The sequence below is a fragment of the Neospora caninum genome, chromosome VIIb, assembly GCF_000208865.1.
Source record: "Neospora caninum Liverpool complete genome, chromosome VIIb".
Lineage (NCBI taxonomy): Eukaryota > Apicomplexa > Conoidasida > Eucoccidiorida > Sarcocystidae > Neospora > Neospora caninum.
The window spans coordinates 4,024,684-4,035,379 of record NC_018394.1 but is presented as its reverse complement, the minus strand read 5'-3'; the positions used below and the strand labels follow the sequence as shown (position 1 = coordinate 4,035,379).

Below are 10,696 nucleotides of genomic sequence, written 5' to 3'. Positions count from 1 at the left end.
GGTTTCCCTGTGCGGCATGTCGACGCTGATGTTCGTCCCCCCTGAACAAGGCGTCTCTTGCAAGGCCTTTCTTCCTCCTATGCCGCGTCGCCCCCTTTCCTTTGAAAGAGATATCTCCTGCACGCCAAAGCGATTCGTTCGGTCTCTCTTCTCTCTTTTTACACGTTTTTCTTTGGGGGCGCAAACTTGAAAGCTTTGGTCAGGAAGCGAGGAGAGTGGGGGAGACGGGACACCGAGGCTCTTTCCTCAGAGAAGCGTGCGGAAGTCCGGATCGGCCATGAAGGCACTGCTGACGTCCTCAAGCTGCGGAGAAGAAACAAATGCGGTGGAAGAAACTAGGAGAGGAACGCGACTGGGGAGAATGCGGAGACGAAACTCTCTGGAACGGGCGGAAAACGCGCGAGAGAGAAGAGCGAGCAACCGACACAGAAAAGAACCCAAGACTTCACAAAATGGAAGGCGGAAACAAAAGGAGCAGAGAAAAGAACACGAGAAGTCCAAGCAAAGAAAAGACACGGTTCTTTTCACTTACAGGAACGGCGATTGCGACTTGCATGTCTCCGCCGCGTTCGTCGACGAGCGGGTCGACATGGAGAGGGCCGAACCCCTGGGGAAGTCCGAGAGAAGACGCAAACGCGTTTTTCGCGTTTCGGCGTTTCGGTGGGGAGACACTTTGCGAGAAGCTGCGCTCTCGGTCTCCGTCGCTTCGCCTTCTCGCCCCCTTTTGGGGACTGGAAAGAGCCTCCTCAGGAGACGGCATGCAGTCGCCCGTAGACAGAGAAGCCGACTCCACGCGTGGCAAGCAGAAGCCGAGCCGCACGACGTTCAGCTGAACCAGCTGCGCAGAGGCCACAGCGGAGAAGAACAGCCCCACCCGGGTGAATCGAGCAGAGACAGAAAAGAAGAGAGAGAAGAAACAACGCGATATGGAGGAAGGAGATACAGCGCGGAGAAAGAAGATAGAAGAGAGACGGACGCACGGAGAGCGGGAGGAAACGCGAGAGCAGCGAACGCGCGCGCAAGGAGAGAAGGAAGACAGCAGGCGGTGTCAAGCGTATATTTGAAAAACCAACATTTGTATACAAGCTGTACGAATATCATGATATTCACTTTGGTAGTCTCCGGAGAGGGAAAAAGGAACAGACGTGATGACGGGAGGCGGGCGGGGGGGAAACGTGGAGTTGCCTGGAAGAACTGCATATCCAGATTTTTCCGCGGTGTGCGGTTTCGTGGTTTCGTACCCAGGTGGACCGGTCCGGTGGTTGTTTTTCTCTGCACTTACAACGTCAACCATGGTCTTGAGTTCGTCATAGGCAACGCCCTGGCCTGTCGCGAGCGTCGCGCGCAAGTCGTTTTCGCGTTCTTCACGTGCCGTCGCGGTCTCGTCTTTGCCCCCGCCGCGCACAACTGCGCCCTGTCCGCTGGGGTCCGACTGGAAGGACATCGTGGCCAGCAAACCTTGGAAACGATCGCGCAGCTGGAGAAGCGGGACGCCCCCCCCGTCCACGCGCTGGGCTTGGAGGAGACAAAAGAGGAGGAGCCTGGCAAGCGAAAAAAAGAGAGGAAAAGGTGCCGAGAAAGAGAGACGGAAAGAGAGATAAAGCGAAGGAGAGACGGAACGAGAAAGAGAGAGATGGAAGGAGAACGAGAGAGAGAGATGGAACGAGAACGAGAGAGAGAGACGGAAAGAGAGATGAAGCGAAGGAGAGACGGAACGAGAAAGAGAGAAATGGAAGGAGAACGAGAGAGAGAGATGGAACGAGAACGAGAGAGAGAGACGGAAAGAGAGATGAAGCGAAGGAGAGACGGAACGAGAAAGAGAGAAATGGAAGGAGAACGAGAGAGAGAGATGGAACGAGAACGAGGGAGAGAGATGGAACGAGAACGAGAGAGAGAGATGGAACGAGAACGAGAGAGAGAGATGGAACGAGAACGACAGAGAGAGATAGAAGGAAAACGAGAGAGAGATGGAAAGAGAACGAGAGAGAGAGATGGAACGAGAACGAGAGAGAGAGATGGAACGAGAACGAGAGAGAGAGATGGAACGAGAACGAGAGAGAGAGAGAGATGGAACGAGAACGAGAGAGAGAGAGAGAGATGGAACGAGAACGAGAGAGAGAGAGAGAGATGGAACGAGAACGAGAGAGAGAGATGGAAGGAGAGATGGAAGACTAGAGGCGAGTACGATGGTCTTCATTTTGCCTTCGTGTCGGAAGCAAAGGAGAGAGCTGAGAACAAAGAGTTGTAGAGACGAAGAAACACACGGGTAAGGCGGAGGAGTTCAGCGTTCCAGCACTGGTTGCTCAACGGAAAAAAAGAGGTGGAGAGACAGGTGCGAGGCGAGGCGGCGAATGGGAGACACACACGGATACACAAAGACGGCGAAGGGCTCTCACGGAAGCTCCGTGCTTACTTTAGGCCCCAAGGGAGTGCGGTGATGGCGTCTTTGATTGGCTGGGAAACAGAAAGACATCAACAGCCGACAAAAGAAAATGGAAAACCAAGCCTCCATACGAGACGCGAACTGCAGGAAGCAGCGAAAAAGGCCAGACCGCTGAAAACGGAAGGAAAAGAGGGGTAAGCGAAGAAGAGAAAGCGAGAACCCAACGATCGCACTTCCTGCCTTCCAGTTCCTCTGTTCCTTCCTCTCCATTTTCTTCCCATCTCTCTTTCTCCTTTAATCTCTTTCACTCTTTCTCCTTCAGTCTCTTTCGCTCTTTCTCCTTTAATCTCTTTCTTTCGCTTCTTCTCCTATGATCTCTTCCGCTCTTTCTCCTTTAGTCTCTTTCGCCCTTTCCCCTTTTCTCTCTTTCCTCCCTTCTCTTTCCCCTTTTCTCTCTTCCCCCCTTTCTCTCTTTCCCTTTTTCTCTCTTTCCCTTTTCTCTCTTTCTCCTTTGATCTCTTTCCCTTTTCTCTTCCTCTTTTTGCCCTACCGAGTCGAAGAGGTCGGTGGCTGCCTTGGCGATGTCGGCGGGCTGCATGCGCGCAGAAAACACAGACGCGTCAGAAAACGGTTCCTTGTGGCGTTGGAGAGGAAACCGAAAAACGAAATCTCCGGAAGAAAACGAAAGAGACAGCAGAGAGGATGTCCGAAGACGTGGGCGGTCAATCCGGAGAGAGACACTCCAGGGCACGCGCAGGAAGATGAAGAGCGCGCACGGGGGTCATGCGAGAAATATTTCTTTCACAGTTTGTTACAATTGAAACAAAACTCCTTTGAAGATCTAATATCGATTTTGTTATACAAAGTTTTAATTGGTTAAATCTATTAACACCTCTACACAAAGTTGATTAGTGTATAACAAGGCGCAGAAACGAGACATGGAGCGGACAGGACCGGAGGTGAAGAACGGAAAGACTGTTTTGCATCCCTGAGTTCTACCTTAGGGCCATCTGCTCAGTGTCTCTCAGTGGAAAGTTGAAAGCGGTATCTAATTCACAGATGAACTTGACAGATTCAAAGAATAGTGAATTCTTCAGGAGCGATACCATGCAAGAGTCAGAAAGTCAGTTATGTCCGTTTGTGCATCCAAGTTGGTACGATGTGGACTCCTGGTTTCGATCTTGAATGTCTTTGTTTTCTACCGGATAGCGGACACCTCGATGAAAAAAAGTATTACGCACGGCGCACCAAGAGCAGAGAGATAACACCGTGGGCAGTGACAGGGAGAAACGGGCGAAGCAAGCGACAGCACGAGCAGCTGAGAGCGATAGGGCATATGCTTCACACTCGAGCAACACTGGGAATAGAAAGTTCGGGAAAACGTGAAAAGAGGGGAAACAACCGTACGTGAATGACGCCCTCCGCCTGCCGCATTTCCAAGGCGCGTCGAAGCACCTGCAGCGCTCTGCGCAAATCTCCGAAAAAGTTGGCCACTTTTCTCGCGCAAACTTTGATTGCCGCTCTAAAAGGCAAAACAGGAACCGCCGCAACAGCGAGAACACGACGGAATTGCAAGAGAAAAGACGCGAGAAACACGCACAGACCAGTGCAGGAGCCGGGGAGACGAACCGAGGCAGAAGAAGTCCAGCGGAGGAAAAGCAGATTAGGGAGAACAAGGCCAAGCACGAGAGAAAGAGAACAAGATCAACACGGCCAAGCATGAGAGGAAGAGAACAAGATCAACACGGCCAAGCACGAGAGAAAGAGAACAAGATCAACAAGGCCAAGCACGAGAGAAAGAGAACAAGATCAACACGGCCAAGCACGAGAGAAAGAGAACAAGATCAACACGGCCAAGCACGAGAGGAAGAGAACAAGATCAAGAAGACGGGGCTGAGGGAAAGCGGTTGTAAAAGGCCAAAGCTTTCTTCTTACTCATTGAAGAGGTGCTTGCATTCTTGGAGGCGAGCGAGGAGAATCTCTTCGATTTGTTCTCTGGTGTAAGGGTTGAAGGTGAGGCGGCCGAAGCCTGAGAGGGCGAAGGAAAGAGCGAAAAGAGATGCATGCGCTGTGCACGCCCTCAGGGTTCCTCACGCGTCGGGGGTACTTCTGTGTGTTCTGCCGTGTGCGGCTGTCTCGCTCACCGACTCTGGACGCACACCTTGACGAAAGAAAGCGGTCGGGAAGATCGATCGTGTTGGCGATGCCGACGACGACGAGCCGCGCGTTGCGGTGCGTCGGCCAGTCGAAGAGCGTGTACAAAACGCGCTGCTTCTGGGTCAGCAAGCAGTCGACTTCGTCGACGATCAACAAGCTGAAAACGACACCGCGGCAGAGAGATCCAGAACTCCAGAGAGCGAGGGAAGAGAGACAGAAACCGTTTGCGAGGAAACTGCAGAGGACACCGAGACGCCGGCAGAACACGTGTCGCGGCAGAGAGGAGAGCATAGCGACCAGAAACCCCAGAGATGTTTCTACACTCAGATGTGCAGAGACTTTGGCACAGATCGAGGACACAGATCGAGGACACAGAAGGGACACACACATCGACAAGGTGGTTGTCTCGATTGGTTTACGTTCTACGCACCAAGGCCTCCTGTCTCTTCCTCGCCGCACGATTCGCTTCGCCCAGTCGCCCTGGGAACTCGCGCCGCGACGCCGTCCCTTGCTGTCGCAGTAGGTCCAGTAGCTCTCGTCTTCTCGCTCTTCCCCGTCTTCTCGGTTTTCTCTGTCTCCTCTTTCTTCTCTGTCTTCTCTGTCTTCCCCGTCGCTTTCTTCCTTGTCTCGGCCTCTCGCCCGAACCCTCTCGCCGCGCACTCGCGAAGAAGTGAAGTACCGATCCAGAGCCGCAAAGGCCTGTTGCGTGCTCCGCGCCTTCGTTCCGAAGAAACGGCGATGCAGGACGGAGAAGAGAAAGTCCGGATGAGGCAGGCGCATCGCGTTCACGTCCACCACGTCAAAGGGCGGCAGAATCTGAAGAGGAAAGCGGGGCGCAGATCCACGCCATGCATGCAGGCTCAGGAAAAAGGAACGCGTGAGAGGCCATCGCAAAAACAGACACGTGTGCGTGGATTTCCCTCGACCGCAAAACGTAGAGCTCTCTTTTCTCGGTCCGTTCCCTCTCTTGCGTCTCCGCCGCGCGGCAGTCTAAGGGATTTTCGCCCGGTTTCGTGTCTCTTCAGGGCTCCCCTTTTCCCACGCTGTCGCATCTGCCTTTCGCCGTCACCAGACCGCCCCCCTCGCCGACTCACGCCTTGCTCGACTTCCTCTTGCAGGCCGCGAACCACCGTTTGGACAGTCGCCGTCTTCCCTGTCCCCGGCAGCCCGCTCACGTCTGCATGCGCACACAAAAAAAAAGTTCAGGAAAGGGGCGAGAACGGGCGTGAAGAACGGGCGAAGCGACAAGGTGGGAGGACAAGAAGCAGAGGGAGGTACGAGCGAAGCCGAGAGAGAGAAAAGATTTGTGTGAAGAAGGTGCGTGCAAGAGAGGCGCAAACGCTGAAGACTCACAAAGAACCTCGCCGTTCCCGGATTGCAAGACGCTGCTCCGAATGAACTGCCGAACCTGCAGGCACTCCTTCGCTCTGAAAAGCGAGGAAACGGCAGGCGATTCACAGCAGAGACGCGCACATACAAACAGAAGAAACACAACCGAGTGGGGAGGAGCCTCAGATGCCCGCATGAACAGCCGTCACTCCCGTTCGTTTCAGTCGACGTTTTTCTCTCCAGGTTCATGTCTTGATTTTTCTCGGTAATGCAGTGTATGAACCTAGAAAACTTGGGACGCAGTCTTATCACTGCAGCTCCTGGCGCGAAGTTGGCCGAGAGTTGCTGAACTTAAACGCCGAGATGTTCGAGAAACCGATATGAGAAAAAAGCAAATGAGTCACTGTATTTTCAAAACCGGGCCTTCCTACCTGCAAGGAAGAGTGTCGGGGATGTTGTCGAGCTGAAGGCGCCGGACTGCTCGCTGGACCAGTTGATCTACGAGCAGGAAAACGCATGCAGTCTTGCATGCGGGTCTGCATGCGGGTTTGCATGCGAGTTTCTCAGCCTGTCCAGCCGCCCTCCTCCAAATGGGAAGCCGATTGAAGGAGCGACGCACGCACAATCGAGGCTGGCTCTCCCTCTCCATTCACATTCGCTCAAAAAGCACGCATGAACAGGGTTATACACAAAAGTAGAAGAGAGCGACAGATATGAATAGAGATAGATAGTGTATCGGTAGTGTAAGTAAGTACGTCTCTCGACTAGGCCGTAGGTGTGTATGCATACATGCACACAGACGGGAGTTCTCTTTGTGGATGATGCCCTCCCCATCTATCGGTGTGCAGAGTGTTTTGGGTTATCTCTACGCAGGCGTTTGGGGCGTCGTAACGTGTCGCGGTGCGCGGCCTACGATGGGAAACGTCTTCTTTCTGTCCTCGCTCCTTCTCTCCAGGCAGAGGGGCTAGAGACGCGAGAGAAGGCCCTCCGCCGCTGGCTGGGAGAGAAGACGTCGGGTCGTAGAACCGCAGATAGAAGCGACTGCAGCGAAGGAGTTTCTGCGCAGAGAAGGCCGAAAAAAACACGCTTCTTTCTCCCTCTCCGCTGCTAATGCGTGTCCCAAAGGCTGTCTTCAAAAGCCGAGAAGGCCAGAGAACCCCTGTGCTTGGTCTCAAAAAACCACGCCCACACACGCAGATACGTACCACCAAAGAGAGACAGGAAAGAGCGAAACGAAGGCCCATATGCACCACGTATGGATATATATAAATACATCTTTATATGTGGACGTGCATATGCATATATGCACGCATATATGCATAAATACACATTTACATAAATACATATATAAATATATATGTATATATATATATATATATTCAGAAAGAGGTGAACTGCCGCCTGCTTAGAGAGATGAAATTGAGTTACAGAGACGAGGGGAGAGATGCAGGAAAGAACTTAGGCTCGGTTGGCAGCTGCGGAAAGAAAAGCTTTTTTCTCTTTTGCTCATACCTGGAAGAACGAGTCAGGGTCCATCGTTGCGAGCGGCAGAATGGCGCTTGTCTTCGTGCAGAAGAAATGCGTCACGAGGATAACTGATTCAACCGCTTCTTCTTCCTCCGTCTCCGATGCAGAAGACGCGTTTTGCTTCTGCCTCGCCACCGCGTCCGCGCGTTCGCCTTCAGCTTTCTTCGCCCTCTTGTCTTTCCTTGGCTCTACCGCGTTCTCGCGATTCTTCTCTTCCTTCTCCTTTGCTTCTTCCGCTTCGAAGAAGGCGCTGAAGGAATCTCGATCGTAGTGCGCCACAACCGCCTCGTCAATCAAATCCGCGGGGAGGATTTCACACTGAGAAAAAGACCCACAACGCCCCAGCTTTCACGTTTGTCCTCTCTCTGTCACGTTCTTTCGCGGTCTCTTAAACTCGCTTACCACCCTTCTTTTCTCCCTCTTCCTCTTCTTCTCGTCTTGTTCTTCTTCCGTTTCTTCTTCCTCTCCTGTTGCCCTCTCTTCTCTGTCGCTCTTCCTCTTCTTCCTCTTCTCTTCCTTCCTCTTTTCTTCCTTCCTCTTTTCTTCCTTCTTTTTTTCTTTCTTCCTCTTTCTTTCTTCCTCTTCTTCCTCTCCGTCTTTTTCTTTCTCTTACTTTGTCGGAGTCGGCGAGTTCCCAGCTTTCTTGCGGCAGGTCGGAGTCGCTGACTGACACATTCATCCACCAGCAGTGGTTTTCGATGTCTTCGCGGTCGTACAGCCACCGGAGCTCTACCATGATTTTCCCCTCTTGTCTCCCGCGGCTTCTTCCTCGCTTCTTCTCGCGCACCGGCCAATCCTGTTCGCCACGCACAGACAGGCACGGCCGAGAGAGGAGCGAAAACGTGAAAAGAAAACGCGAGAAACGTAAAACCCAGACAGTCCGCGCATGCATGCACGCGGTACCAAGGCCGGACGCCGAGGAGAGAACGAAATGCGTTTTTTAACTCGCCTCTTCTCTCACTTCTTCACGCGTGCTCCCTCGCGCCATATACGGTTTGCATGTATATATATATATATATATATACCGTCAGAAATACAGATATAATACAACCAAAATACAAACCAATCTGCAACTCCACACGTGTACGGTGTCTTGTCTGTATTTTTTGCGTGGGTTTGGGTCCCCCGCCAAGCCACGGTCACCCATCGCTCTTTCTCATGACGCGCCTCTAACGCGCTCAGCTTCTTTCTCTCGCTCGTTCTCTCACTGCGCGTCTAACGCTTCTAGCCACACTCCCGTAAGTCTTCAGTCCCTCCTCTCCGACAGGCTAGAGCCTCAGAGCCTCGGCGGCGAGCCTCGGCGGCCGGTCTCTCGGCAGGTTGGAGATTCTAAACCTTTTTTCCAAAGTTTTTTTCACCGCCTTCCTTCTCTCCCTACCTGGAAAATTGCCATCACTTGCGCTGCGCCCGACAAACACAAGGCAGGAGACAAAACAGCTGAAACCGTCAACGCGAAAACGCACGACACTCTTCGAGAACGAGTCGCATTCGAGACTCCACGGAGACCCAAGGAGACACACATGGAGACACACATGGAGACACACAAGAAGGCACACGGAAGCAGGCAGGCCAGCGTGTGGTGCACTGGAAGGGTCGACCGTCCTCTGAAGAACAACGAAAGGCGATAAGCACCACGACTCGACCGCGTCGGATAGCTTGCGAGACGGAGGAGGCACATGGAAACGCGTCTGGGGTCCGTGGGGTCGCATGGCGCTCGAGATCGAGGCGGCCGTGCGGGAAGCATGGACTGAGCGCGGTCGCTTGACTCGGTAGCTTGCGCCACTGTTGTCTGTGTTCTTACCTGTTCGGTTTCTGTATTCGACGGGTTTCCTTCGCTCGGCCCCGTCTTTTCCGCGACGCCCCGCTTCGCGATCTCGGTCTGCGACGGCGACTTCGACGTACTGTAACACCTTGATGTCGGTTTTTCGTCCGTCCACGACTTTATCTGTTTTGTGGCGCTCCGTGACCACAATTTTCCGGAAAAATTTCCGCGTTTTCTCCCCCGCGAGAATCGGAATCTCGCACACGAGCTCCGCTGCGGCGCGTTCACACTCTAGCCAGCCGTCGTCGTCGACCCCGTCAGGCGCTGGTTTCCCTCGCTTCTGCGGAGTTTCGCGTTTTGTTTTTCGCGAGGAAGCAGGCGTTCCGCGTGTGCCGGTTCTCCCGCGTCGACGCTTTCGATCTCGCGCTTCACCGGCGCTGTCGCTCTCTGAGGAGTCGTCAGAGGCGTCTTCTGCCAGGCTGTCGCTGCTCGACTCGTCGGCGCTGTCATCTCCAGAGTACGACGAGGAGGAGTCGTTCTCTTCCTCGCTTTCGTCCGTGTCGTCGCGCCCATTCGCCTTTGAATTCCTGGAACGCGTTCCCTGGGGTTTCTCCGAGCCACGCGATTTGCACGGAGAGGCAGACGCGCTCGCGTCTCTCTTCTTGCGAGGACTGCGACGCAGAGGAGAGTTCGCGGAGGAAGGAGAGGCAGGAGAAGGGGGAGAAGGGTCGAGCTTTTGATCGAAGAGGCGCCGCGAGCGGCGGGTAGCCAGCGGAGATTCTGTGGCCTCGGAGGGGCCAAGCGTTCGACGACGCGTCGGGGGAGGCATGGTGAACAACACAGAGAAGCGGAAGCGAAGAAAAAGAAGAAGAGAGCGAAGAGGGACGGGAGACGGAGAGAAGGAGGAAAGAGAAAAGACACCGCGCGTGTGGGAGGAGAGACGGGACGAAAGGACGGGATTTAAAGCGGAGAAAGAGGGAAAGGAAGAGCTCAAACAAGAGAGAAGCCGCAGGGGGTCCCAGAGGGTACAGGCAGGAACTTGCCGAGAGGAGACAGGGTGAAGACATAACAGAGGCAGAAGAAGGAAGGATGGAGGAAGGAAGGCTCTCTGTTGTTTTCGGAGAGAAAAGGTGGAGGGCGGGGCTGAAGACAAGAAGGAAAGAAAAAGGGAGAAATCTGGAGAACACTTTCTCACCAGTTGACCGCCAAATCGTCTCCTTCCTTTCCTATCGCTTTCGCGCCACCACAGAGAAGGCAGCCACAAAGCGAAAACGACGAAGAAAGAATTCGTTTTCCTGTTTCGATCGAGGCCCCTTGGTCCGCTTCCGGGTTTCCGAAATTTGTCTTGCAACGAGAACGAGGAGGGTGTTTTTTCTCCGGCGGAGTGCGAGTGCATGCGCGGCCTTCACGCAGCATCCGAGACTCTCCTCCTCGCTGAGAGTCGCTACGCTTTTCTCTCTTTTTTCGAGGGAGATGCCTCTTCGTCGGAACCTCCTGAAAAGTGATCGTCCCCTTCTTTCCTGTTCTGCTGCGTCGCT

The 10,696-nt window shown here is 53.7% G+C and overlaps 1 protein-coding gene across 1 annotated transcript; it reads right to left on the bottom strand.

The window, feature by feature from the left end:
• Window positions 1-246: 246 nt before the first annotated feature.
• NCLIV_028910 (hypothetical protein) lies at window positions 247-9,987 on the bottom strand (the record flags this gene model as incomplete). Its single annotated transcript, XM_003883086.1, has 15 exons — window positions 247-303; window positions 533-607; window positions 1,283-1,541; window positions 2,414-2,454; window positions 2,934-2,975; window positions 3,791-3,905; window positions 4,319-4,412; window positions 4,528-4,697; window positions 4,971-5,356; window positions 5,635-5,717; window positions 6,301-6,367; window positions 7,382-7,714; window positions 8,010-8,192; window positions 8,775-8,833; window positions 9,198-9,987. The coding sequence occupies 15 exons, from the start codon at window positions 9,985-9,987 to the stop codon at window positions 247-249; spliced, it is 2,754 nt and encodes a 917-aa protein (XP_003883135.1).
• Window positions 9,988-10,696: the final 709 nt, after the last annotated feature.